Source organism: Hermetia illucens, chromosome 6, assembly GCF_905115235.1.
Source record: "Hermetia illucens chromosome 6, iHerIll2.2.curated.20191125, whole genome shotgun sequence".
In the NCBI taxonomy this organism is placed as follows: domain Eukaryota; kingdom Metazoa; phylum Arthropoda; class Insecta; order Diptera; family Stratiomyidae; genus Hermetia; species Hermetia illucens.
This window is the reverse complement of record NC_051854.1, coordinates 74,894,218-74,906,749: the sequence shown is the minus strand read 5'-3', so window position 1 is coordinate 74,906,749 and position 12,532 is coordinate 74,894,218. Positions and strand designations below refer to the sequence as shown.

At 43.4% G+C, this 12,532-nt stretch overlaps 1 protein-coding gene across 1 annotated transcript; it reads right to left on the bottom strand.

The window, feature by feature from the left end:
- Positions 1 to 2,344: 2,344 nt before the first annotated feature.
- LOC119659734 (probable fatty acid-binding protein) lies at positions 2,345 to 11,607 on the bottom strand. The gene is made up of 3 exons (XM_038067993.1): positions 11,469 to 11,607; positions 2,564 to 2,838; positions 2,345 to 2,496 (listed from the first exon to the last, which is right to left on the bottom strand). The coding sequence occupies exons 1-3, from the start codon at positions 11,539 to 11,541 to the stop codon at positions 2,446 to 2,448; spliced, it is 399 nt and encodes a 132-aa protein (XP_037923921.1). The 5' UTR covers positions 11,542 to 11,607; the 3' UTR covers positions 2,345 to 2,445.
- Positions 11,608 to 12,532: the final 925 nt, after the last annotated feature.

Sequence of the window (12,532 nt, the reverse complement as noted above, 5' to 3'; positions counted from 1 at the left end):
GTTGGAGAAATCGAACATTCGGAGGACTTTCGCTACCGTTATCGAGAAGTGTGCCGTTGCAAAGACAATAGCTAAAATAAGTTTGAAACGCATCAAGGAACATCTATTTCCTGTCTTGATCCTCCTGCATAGACGCCAACCACATACTGAGCATATTGAAACAGTGTGCGGAGTGTAGATCTCGGCTTCACATAATTTTGGTTCATTCCGAGAAGTCTTTGGACATCATGGTCAGGAAGCGTCTCTGGTGTGCTCTACGCAGAAGGGGTATACCGCCGAAATTAATAACTGTATTTAGTGCGCCACTTTATGTCACAAAAAGTCTCGTGCTACATCGTGGTAAAGTCTCAGAGGAATTTGAGATCCAAAGTGGAGTCCAGCGGGGTTGGACCTTGTCACTGATATTATTTTTTCTTCTTAGCGGTGATGTTTTCCATTCTGCCTTATTCAGAGGACGCGGAGGAGTTTATAGACATCTTTCCTCAAACACGTCAAATTTGGGGGCCGGACTGAAGAGAAATGGCATCAACGCCTAGCTTGTCGGTCTGAGGAATCATCGCACTCTCCTCATTTGTATTAATGGGTAGAGTATCAAAGACGTTGTTGATCTGGGAGGCGTTGTTTCTATCGGCGCGATAGCGAACTGGATGTCGGTCGAAGCATTAACAGGGTTGGATCCGCTTTCATTGTCTTATCTTAAATTTGGAAATGAAGTTATCTTAACCGTGTCCAGACAGTTGAGTGGTTAGAGTACAAGGCTGTATTACGGAATGTCACGGTTCAAATCTTACTGGTGGCAGAGGAGTTTGTATCGTGATGTGATGAGTACCTGAGTCAAATCAGGGTAATAATCTTGGGTGAGCGCAATGCTGGCCAGATTGCCTCCTACAGTGCTCTAACATACTTCAAGGCCCTGATCCAATATGGGTTGTTGCACCAATTATTATATAGTTATCTCAACACAAAAAGCATGTTAAGACTGTTCTGTGCTGTTGTTCTTTTTGTGTTGTTATATGTGACCATGAAAAATGGTCCCACTGTAACACAAAGGCTCCAAATCTTCGTCGAAGCCTATCTATCATCGGAATATGCTGGTTCGACCCTATTGCAAATGAAGAACTTGGTCGCACAGGCCATTTACCAGTGGACGATGTGATTAGAAGGCAAAAGGGCAACACAGTAAGGAGAGATGACCATGTTATTGCTGGTTACCCAATGGAGTGGAACTTACTCTTTCAAGATGGTCGACGGGTGGTTCACTGCAAAAGCACTTGGCAGATATGACAGTAGATTGTCAGTAAAGTATTGTTTCCTCGAGTTATTAGCTCGGTTTCCATTTACGTCGCCTCTGTATGGGCTGCGGAATTAACGGATGAAGAAATCAGAAGAAGCCTATAGCTGCCATACAGGATAGGCGTTCTGAGAGTAATTAGAGGCTTTCGGACGATGTTGGATGACTTAGCGTTAGTCATAGCTATTTCGTTGCCAGTAGACTTCTTGGCTGAAAAGATATCACGAAGGGGGAAATCTACAACTCGAGATAGCGTGAAAATGGTCAGAACAAGGAAAGATCAACATCAATGTTCGACGAAGCACTGAAAGATGTATAAGCTAATTTCAATTATCGATATGTTACTCGTGCCCACGATTGTGGTTTCGTAAATATGAGCAAATTTCTGAAGATGGCACATCCATTGGTTAGACAAAAAGAAAAAGACACATCTACCGAGCATTTCCTTATCCACGAAAGGCCATGCTTCCTGGGAGAACTAGTAGCTCCTCACTGGACTATTCTATCTATATGGGGTATTAAATAAAAGATTCCAATGGGGACTTTCAGGAAAAAGGAAATAATGGCTGACAAAAAACATTTCAAATTTGAAAAAAATCGCTTTTTAATTTATCTGAGAATCTCGTTAATTCCGCCGTTGACAATTCCAGGAGACAAGGCTCGTGCCGAGTTCAGAATGAATCTGGGTTAAGGATCATTCAAGACTGCATGTCAGCTGGACACAACTTCGTTTCAGCTGATAAAATTAGGACCCTTAATATTGACGACTTTTCAAAATTTGAATTTGGGCGGCTCTCAAGTAGAGTCTGATTAGCAGTGATTGTATAAAATTCCGATAAGGGATGTGAAGGGAAATATCATGATGAGAAGGTTAGAGAAACTGAAGCCAAGAACAGTGGTTTGCGAATCTCGAGGCCAAGCAACAATTGATGACAGGGACGAAGGAAAAAGGATGAAATATCATAATAAGTGCGAATTGTCTGGAAAGCTTTAACTAGGGTTTATACCAGTTGGAGTTTGACAAATGATAAAGAGAAGATTTTATATAAAATGTTTATTACACATTTTTAATTCTCTCAGTCAGATGTTACATACTCTAGCCTAAGAATTAGAAATTATCACTTAAACGTTGTTTAGCTGTTCAACGTAACTTTCTAAACAGCTTTATAATGTATTACGGCAGTTATTCCACCGGTGATGCAAGTCTACAATAAAAGCAAAGGAATAAAATCGCATTTGGTATCAGAAAAATATATTTAAATTAAAACTTACCGCAACCAACTCAGTGTCGGTAAACTCACGAATGATTTTTCCTCCCTTACCACCTTTCTCGTCTTGGATAAGCTTGTTGGGATTTTCGAAATGGCAAACAGTTTTTATTTTTTTCCCATCCAAGGTGTCAATGTCGAAGTCTACTCCAATTTTGAATTTCATAACTTGGTTTCTCGTTGTGTAAGCCGTGGTATACTCGTATTCGTCTCCATTTTTGACTAGAGACACAGTTGGAAACAAAGTGTTTCTTAGTTTACGGGTTTCTGCACTAATTCCTGTAAAAAGTGGTCATTTTTAATAATGATAGATTCATTCATTCAATTTAATGTAATAAAAAAATTGTTGAAAAACTATTTGGTTTCCCATCTTGAAAAGTTGCTGAGAAGACAAAAGATATTGTCGCGTTTCTGGTTTTCCGAAGCTGAAACCAACATTTCTATGGATCGAACATGATAATTCAGCAAAATCCAAAATGTAAGCCTCTCGGCATTCCTAGCATTAAGGATCTACCGGAGACAGATTCGTACGAGGTAGCGGTAAACTGGATTATAGCCGCCTTTGTGAAATCTGCAGAAACGCCCTCAATTCATGGAAAAAGCCGTTGCACTGCCTCCAGGATTTTCCTAATTTGGCAGGTCAAGTATTGCTGCTGTGTAGCAATCGACACCTATTCGTGGACAGGTGAATAATTAGCTAAGTGAAGTCCAAGTCCCAAAGCCAGATCCCGAGAAAACAATCGGGAGCGATGCGGTTCGTATTCTCACAGAAGTCTGAAGAATGGACTATAGGATACGGTATAAGGCTGACAACCCTACACACAAAACAACTTGTTACGAAGTCACAAAACGAGCCTCGGACTGGGTTGATAACACAACGACGAACCCGCCAATGAAAAAGGAGCAACCATTTGCGCATTTTCTCATAGAATGCCTTAAAAAATGAGAACTGCTCTTATCGGCTTTGAAAATATAAGCGAAAAGCTATGCACTCTGCGTTTGTAAGGGAAATTTAGAAATATAGGCCTCATTAACATTCACGCGCTTACAGAGGAGACTGTAGAGTCGGAGAAGGATACATTTTACGTGGTATTTGGGCGAACCTCGAAGGTATGATGTCAAAATCATACTTGGGGATTTTCACAGCCAAGTAAAGACGGAGCCTGTATTCAAGCGATATGTCGGCTCGAATAGCTTACATAAAAATACATATGATAACGAACTGCCGATTATTCAATTAGCAGTGTCCCCCGAAATGGTTGTTAGAAGTACCTGGTTTGTGCGGAAAGCAGTTCATAAACAAACGTGTGCCTCTCCAGATAGGACCATTTTCATCTAAACTGACCACGTGTTGATCGAACGCCGGCACCTTTCAGCCTTGATGAATGTCAGAACATATAGGGGGAATAGTGCTCCGAGCTCGAATAACAATACTATATAGAATCCCCTCTGACCATCAGGTGGGAGTCAGCACTGAAGCCATCCATAGCACAGGCCTCCATAACACTGCTAAATTGGATGCCGCAACATCAACAAATGATCTTCACAATCATCTGAAGAACGCTGTCATTGACATATACTTGGCACCGGTCCTAAAAAAGTCGTAACGGCTGGTTCAACGATGAATGTAAACTAGTAATGGAATGGAAGGGTGCCGCATACCGAATAATGTACCATTCTCAATGTGGGCAGGCGCGGAAGCTTATCACGATCTCCGTCGAGCGGAGAAGCGACTTCCCAGACGGGAAAAGGAACCCTGGGCGATCTGATTTCCGAAAGAATGGGCATATTGGAACGACGGGTTGAGTACTTTGACGAACTGCTGAACAACCAGAACATCGGCGAGTTGGCGGTCCCACCAACTGAAGACGACGGACAAATAATGCCACCACCACCACTTAAAAATCATAAGTCGCCAGGAGCCTATGGAATTACAACCGAATTGGTTAAATATTGAGGCGACAAATTACAGCAAATGGTTCATCAACTTGTGCTCAAGGTATGGGACAGCGAATCAATGCTTGACGACTGGCAACGGGGCATTATCTGTCCCACACATAAAAAGGGAGATATCACACAGTGCATCAATTACAGAGGTATCACCTTGCTGAGTACCATCTATACGATATTCTCAGCTATCTTGCTTGGTCGGAAAGCTCCACACGCCCACAACGTCATTGGCTCATACCAAAGAAGCTTCACTCCAGGCTAATCACCAACGGATCAGATTTCCTCTGTGCGGCAAGCGATGGAAAAACTGTTTGAATATGGATATCAGCTGCATCATCTTTTCAACGACTTTAAGGCCGTCAGCCATAGCCAGGTTAAAACTGTACACGGCCATGAGAGAATTGGGTTTCCCAACGAAATTGACTGACTAGGTTGACCCTGACCAATGTGCGAGGCCAGATAAAAGCAGCAGGATCGCTCTCAAGACCGTTCAATATCAACAACGGTCTACGACAAGGGGATGCCCTATAATGCGTCCTCTTTAACCTGGCCCTGGAAAAAAGGATCCGTGATGTTGACGTAAATGCGAGAGGCGCGATCCTCTTTAAGTCCACCCAAGTACTGGCCTATGCTGACGATATCGACATGAGACAGGACTGGAGTGCATTGAGAGCATTCAGCTTCGTTCTATTGTACTTTTTGCTCAAAGTGTGCCACCATACAATAGAGCCGTACGTTAGAATTGGTCGGACAGCTGTGTATATTCAAAAAACCATCCTCGGCTGGAGACCGTATTTCTTTGTAAAGGTTCTCTTGTAGACGTGAAAGGCTATAGAAGATGGGGTTGATGTTAAATCTACCCTGCATCATACTTATCGAACGTGAGTAGAAGACTGACAAGAAGAATATGCTCTGCGAGACAGTCCAGACTATACTAAGCGCCAAAGCAATGGTTTCCAGCCTTGAACCTACCTGTACCCTCGAAATAAGGGATCTAGATTGCCTGAGAGGATAAAACCTGATGTGGCAGATACAATAAAGAAGCTTCTTATCGTAGTATGCTGATATTTCTGGCGTTACTGCCATGTGGGTGAGAGATAAGGTCAACTTGTGAGTGCGAGCCCATGGTCGAGAAGGTGGTGACAATTGGGCTCTTGAGCCGAAGTAACTTTTTACATTGAACGAATCTATGTTCTCGGCGCCTTTGACTACGAGCTTCGAACCACGGAAGGAATTGGAGGAGACTTGAATGACAAAGCCCTCGAATGACGTAGCCTTCAAACAGTTTCTTGGAGTACACAATTTTTGGAGATGGCAGGCAGGACTGGATTTTTTGTAATAAATATCTATGCACTCCGAAAGTTTTCCGGAGGTCTCTCAAGATGAAGAGCTGGGACTGAATCGTTTGTGAAGTCAACAATCACCGCAACTTACAATGCATTAGCGCCTAAAAGAGGACTCCGTCACAGAAAGTCATCTGTGTACTGGTTCTGCTTCAGATTTGGCGAATTGGTCAACGTGCAAGAGGCCAAGGTGAGATAACCCTTAGATTGGCAGAATATGAACGAACAGGCAAACAACACGCTGCGGGTAGGAGCTAATCAGCGAGGTTAACAGGGCCCAAGCGGTGAGACTGGCACAAAGTCGCCATTGTTGACGTGTGGTGCTACTTGTGACGCTAGAAGTAAGAAGTGACTTCAATTCTCCGCGGTGGTTCCATATGCTTAAGGAGCGGGAAAATTGTTTTCACATTCCGTGCTTTTTGCAGATATATAGAAACTATTTAACGAATCGCGTCTTCTTCTGTGAGACCCCAGAAGGACAGCGCAGAATGTAGGTTAAAGTAGAGGCGGTTCAGGTATCTATCCTTGGTCCAGATGCTTGGAAACCTAATACGATAGTCTGATGCGATTCGAGATGCCTGATGAATCGCACATAGTTGGATACATGGATGATGTTGCGGCACTGGTCGCCATACGGACTGGTATTGGTGATGTGGCGAGTTAGGTCTTCTAAGCAAGAACAGGGTTCCCACAGGTTGTCAAAACCGCCGGTGAAATAATTCGACTCATGGTAGACACGAAGATGAGCTTCTTCGAGTAGATTTGCAATGCCGCAGAGTATAAGGAGATACCCCAATTTATACATACTTCAACACACACACACACGTTTTGGGTGGTTGAGAAGTTTATTTGTTGATGTTTCATCTCCAGGAGATCTTGGAGCTGCGGTTATTGCGACATCTATTTTCTCACTATCTGAGGAGATTCTCAGGATATTGTTATTCAAGTTCTGAGCACGATGAAAACGAGATAGTGCTCCGAGCTCCCTCGACGATTACCTACCTTGTCGGCAAACCTAACTCTGGGTACAAGGCGACCCCCAGTTTCAACTATCCTTATCTCAGCAAAAGGGGCTCTGCCACCTACGGCTATGCGTAGACCGAAGCGGCAGCGGTCTTCGGGCGATCCCAACTCTTCGACACAAAAGGCAGCGAAGAGTGCTCGGCCGACAACGGCTAGGCTTTCATTTGCAGCCAAGGTTACAATACTGAGCAGTGCGAACAGCTTAGCTCCTCCTAGCTGTAAGGACTGCATTCTTGCAAGGTATTAAGCTTTGTTTTGAGTCGGTAGGGATATTCCGTAAAATGTTAGGGCTAAACTTTGCCGACGAAGATAGAAACGAGTGGCTCAGGCAGTACTGCTCCTCCCTCAGTGATGGGAGGGTACGTGACTAATCCTGAAAAAGGTCTCTGAGCTGTCATCGTTAAAAAAGTGCTTCCTCTGGCTTCCATAACCTCAACATTTCCACCTGGATGCTGCTAGGCAGCAAAACAGGAGAGAGTGCCTATAGACCGGGAACTTTTCTCATTGTTGGCTTTTCCGAACTCGATGTTAAGAAGGTTCGGGAAAAATCGGGCTGCTGGCTCTACTACGGGTTTGGGATCGTCACGTTACAAGTGCCGGCTTCTAAAACCGTTGAAAGGGACGTGCAGCCCTCGGCATATTCATTTGAAATGTAGATGAGATGCCACATTTTCCAAATAAATTTGCAGCATTGTAAAGCGGCGACTGCACTTATCAGTCGTCGAATCAATAGCTGCAAGACATTTATATACCTCATACAAGAATCGTGGGTTCTTGGGGGGTAATCAGGGGCCTAAACTTCCAACATGCTGACTTGTTGTATGCCAAAGGAAGTGATCGAGGGAGATAAAGAGATACTATGGTGCTCTGCATATTTCCCCTATGACGCGGAAGAAGTTCCCAGTGGAACATTCGTCAGAACTATCCAATTTGAAAAGAGTAAAGGCATGGGGTTAATAGCAGGATGTGATGCCAACATGGAAGTTCCAACATCAATGCAAGAGGATCGACACTACTAGAGTATCTAGTAGGAATCGATTTGCAGATCATTAATTTGGGTAGTGAACCCACTTTCTTCAACGTAGACAGGCGAGAGGTGATCGGCATCACGGTGGTATCCCTGACATCGCGCCTCGGATCGGAGAGTATCAAACGACATCACACTCTCGGATCACAGACGCATTGATTTCGTAATGGGCATGGACCACCTCCTCCCACTTCAGTTCGGAACCCGCGGAAGACAGATTGGGCGACGTATAAAATAGAATTAAGCGCCCGAGTCACGACCCCTGGGAAGCGCAACAAATTCATCGCTGAAATTGAGAAGACAACCCAAATGATCACATCTAGCATGATAGAAGCTTTCGAACAAAGCACTCAAGGTGCCAAAGAAGGGTAAAACACCATGGTGGAACTCGGATTTGGCAAAACAACGGAGAATGATAAGGATAATCCTCAATCGTGCTCTGAAGTGTGATTCAGCCACTAGCTGGAATTACTATAAAGAGGCACAGATGGCTCTAAAGAAGGGAATAAGATCGGTTAAACGATCATCATGGAGACCCTTTTGCGAAGAGACTAAATCTCTGGAAGCAACCTCAAAGCTGAGACGAATTCTTGCTAAAGAACGTAGCCAGAAACTGGGTTATTTACGTTTACAGAACGGAAGGTACATAGAAAGCGATGAAGAAACGGCAAACCATTTGCTTGAAGTGCACTTCCCAGGAAGTATCCATAATCTAATCTCGGGGCCGACAAGTGCTTACGGCCCTCAATCGAAAGACTGGAATCTGCCATGCAAAGTAGTATCACTGGAGTGAGTAAAATTGCCATTTAACTCGTTCCATAGATTCAAGTCTGCAGGTCTGGAAGGCATCATTCCTGCGCTAGCAATGGATAACCTGGGTCTACATATTCGGAATATATATCGTGCAAACCTAGCACACGCTTATATTCCAATTAACTGGCATAATGTGAAGTTTTTATTTATTCCCAAACCAGGGAAACCCACCTACACATACGCAAAAAGCTTCCGACCGATCAGTCTAACGTCCTTTCTACTAAAAAATTAGTAGATCGGTTCATAAGGGATAAACACATTCCTAAGTCGCCACTTCACCATAGGCAACACGTTTACCGGAAAGGAAAATCTACGGGGACAGCACTCCATGAACTCACGGCAAAAATTGAAAAGACGATGTCCGAAATATAATACGCCTTGGACATCGAAGGTGCCTCGTTCGGGGCAATTTGTGATGCCGCAAGACAACATGGAATCGAACCGCTGTTAATCAGTTGGATCTTTCATATGTCAGACTAACGAGAAATCCACATATTGGTCGGCAAGAAGTCTATTGAAGCAGGATGTCTTAGGGGATGTCCGCAGGGAGGGGTTCCCTCTCCGCGGTTATGGCTCTTGGTAATGGATACCCTTCTGTGGCTCCTGGAGGACAAAAAACCTTGTCAAAAAGTCATTTGAATGCAACTCTGCATGAAATCCACAACTGGTACCTCCGCAATGGACTCACGGTGAACCGTAGTAAGACTGGACTAGTTATGTTTACTAGGAACATCAGACGTGGCAGCTATACGCTACCGACCTGAGCAGCGGCGGATATCCAGCTGGCACAAACAGTCAAGAATTTAGGAGTACATTTCGACTCCAAGTTAATGTGGAAGCAACATATCCAGGAACAATATCAGAAATTCTGCAGATTGCTCTGGTGCTGTAGGAATGCGATAGGTAACACCTGGGGGCGGTCACCAAAACAGATACACTGGATGTATACATCCGTAATAAAACCCATTTTGATGTATGCATGCATCGTCTGGAGGCCGAGACTGAAGTTTGATAACAGCAGGAAGCTGCTAACGCAGATTCAGAAGCTTTGTTGCCTAAGTATTACTGGAGTAATGAGTACTACGGCGGCTGGGACACTTAAAGCTATCCTAAATCTACCCCCCATTCACTTGGAGGTGAAACGGAAAGCAGCCACTGACGCATATAGACTCCATACCATTGAAGCGTGGAAAGGCAGCCAATCATACGGTCATGCGTCTATCTGGAAATTCCTTGACAAACATCCGGTAGCTCTGATGCCGACCGATCATATGGTTTCCAGATTCGTCTTTGAAAAGGCATACACTGTCGTAACCACCGAAAGAGAAGAATGGTCGATAAATGGTCATGAGTCTTTTCAGATTACAGACATAATCTTCACCAACGGGTCAGTCATGGAGGGCGGATCGGGCGCACTATATTCTAGGCGGAGATATATGCTACTTCATTGGCAAAAATGGGGGGTACAAGAAAAATGGCGGGATTGCAGCATTCGAATCTATTCCGACAGTTAGGCGGCATTATCAGCACTAAATAGCAACGACATATCAAGTCAGTTGGTGTGGAGTTGTCATCAGGTGCTCCTGAAACTTGGCCGACTGAAAGAAACATTCCTGATGTGGGTGCCGGGGCACTCAAACATCGCTGGTAATGAGGAGGCTGACAGACTGGCTCGCCAAGGGTCCGGATCCACAATGGTGGGGCCAGATCCAGCTTTTGGAATCCGGTCATCCACTGTCAAGTCTATTCTGAAGGGTAAAATTGTACGGATTCACGAAGCCGACTGGAGAAATTTTAATCCTTGCTGGCAGGCGGAAATCCTTGTGAAAGAACCTGAGTTCGTCAGAGCGGCATTTTTGTTGTCACTTTTAACGGGACACTGCTCCTTAAACTACTATATGGAAAATATTGGGGTGATGGTTTCGGCTATGTGCAGCCAATGTGAGAAGGAGGAGGAGGAAACAGACCTGAACTTTTTATGTAGCTCTCTCAATCTCAGACGAAGACACCTTGGTGAGGTTTTCTTCAAGGAAGAATCTGCACACTTTCTGCCTCTGGAGAATGTCCTTAGATTCGCTCAAGCCTGCGAACGACGTAGGCCGGAAGCCATTGAATAGGCGATTTACGGGGATAGTACAATGGGCCTAACAATGACCTGAGTGCTCGGAGCTGCGGATCCCCCCAGTAAACTAAACAAAACTAGTTTAACTAGTGTTCCGAGCCAATATTGTTACCCTATATGCTCTGACATTCATCAAGGCTTAGGGTTGGTAGCATAAAATTAGCACATGGTTAATTTGATTGATGGTGAAGCCGCCTAGAGATACCCATAGTTTGCATTTCTTTCCCCGCAAGGCAGATACTTCAGCTAACTATATTATATTTCACTCCCATTGGTGATTTTTAAAAGCTATGGGAACCAACCCATCGCCTGAATACAGGATCCCTAGGAAGGGATTTGTTCATAGGATGTAGCTTGGTTACCGTCCTTGTAGTACTATGCATGGACATGGTTCTCAGGGAGGCAGAGCAGTTCAGAAATACAGGGCCGACAGGTATGCTCCCTAGAGCTCTAGCTTCATATGTCATAAAAGATCAGTATTTCTAGCTAGGATCACTTAACTTGTATTCAAAGTGCACTCATTCCATTTCCATTCCTTTAGATTACTTCGTAATTACTTTGCTGAATCACTGTCACTATCACTGACGAAACTATTTGCTATTGCACACTATTCACAACCAATAAAACTCACCGTAGGCTTCCATGTAAGCATCCAAGTTTTCGGACTTCTCCAATTTGTACTTTTTTCCTTCCCAAGCGGCCATTCTGAAATTTCTATTGGTTGTTTATCCTTGCACCACTTCTGCAGAACTGTAAAGAAATCTCAGATTTGATTTTAATTTATACTCAACCCCAATGAGTTTGCATTTTCTTTTGTTGGTTTTTTGGGGGTAGATTAAAATATATATTCGTAACGATGATTTGCCAAACATTCGTAATCATTGAATTTGTTGCTTTGCCTTGATAAAAACTGCAGCACGCATCGGCATTCGAATTTAAGCCTTTGATTTCGTTGTCAGGGGTTTGGAATACCATAAAACTTTTGAAGCTTTATAAGTTGATAAAATTCAAACGGAAATGAGTTTAGTCAGAACTTGCAGGTGCTTATCATTTATGGAAATCTTTTTTAAAGAAAGGGCTAGCAGCTGCTCTGCCCTGATATAAGAAGGTCCGTTGGAAGATTTGGGATCTTATGACTCAACTAGTTCAAGCCGGGAAACCGGAAGCTAGACGTTTCAGGTATGAAAGGTTTTGTGTATTTCTTTCATAAAGAGATTCGAGTGTGCCCCCTTAGTACGTAGCACGCAATGTATGAATATTCAATATTATGTGAGAATATCCATTTTCAAGTGATATTGACATTCAAAGTCTTAAATTTGCGTAGAAGTGACAGCTTTGACCTATTATAAGTTTGTTAGTAATAGTGCGATTTTCACGAAATTTGGTACGATCATGCTCTATGCTATAGTATATGTTTTTGCAAAATTTCGTCATACTGGGAGAAACTTAAGGGGGGCCAATTATTAAACATTAAAGTAATGTACTATTATCAACTTTATTTGATTAGATATTGGTATGGAGGGTATTTCGAAGCCTACAGTGGCAGCTTTTTGACTGTTTCAGATTTTTCGGTTAAGTAGTTTCTGAGAATGGGTCCGTTAACGAAATGATCAGTTCCCACCTTTTTACCAAATTTGGTATCAATCGCTTGTGTTTACACAAAACCTTAAAAAATTAGCTTACATAATTACAGTA

Excerpts from the sequence above, each read along its gene's own strand:
- LOC119659734 (XM_038067993.1), bottom strand. The coding sequence starts at position 11,541 with ATGGCCGCTTGGGAAGGAAAAAAGTACAAATTGGAGAAGTCCGAAAAC. Across the intron at positions 2,839-11,468 it reads TGCTTACATGGAAGCCTACG|GAATTAGTGCAGAAACCCGT; the intron begins GTGAGTTTTATT and ends CACTTTTTACAG. Across the intron at positions 2,497-2,563 it reads CCGACACTGAGTTGGTTGCG|ACTTGCATCACCGGTGGAAT; the intron begins GTAAGTTTTAAT and ends CTTTTATTGTAG.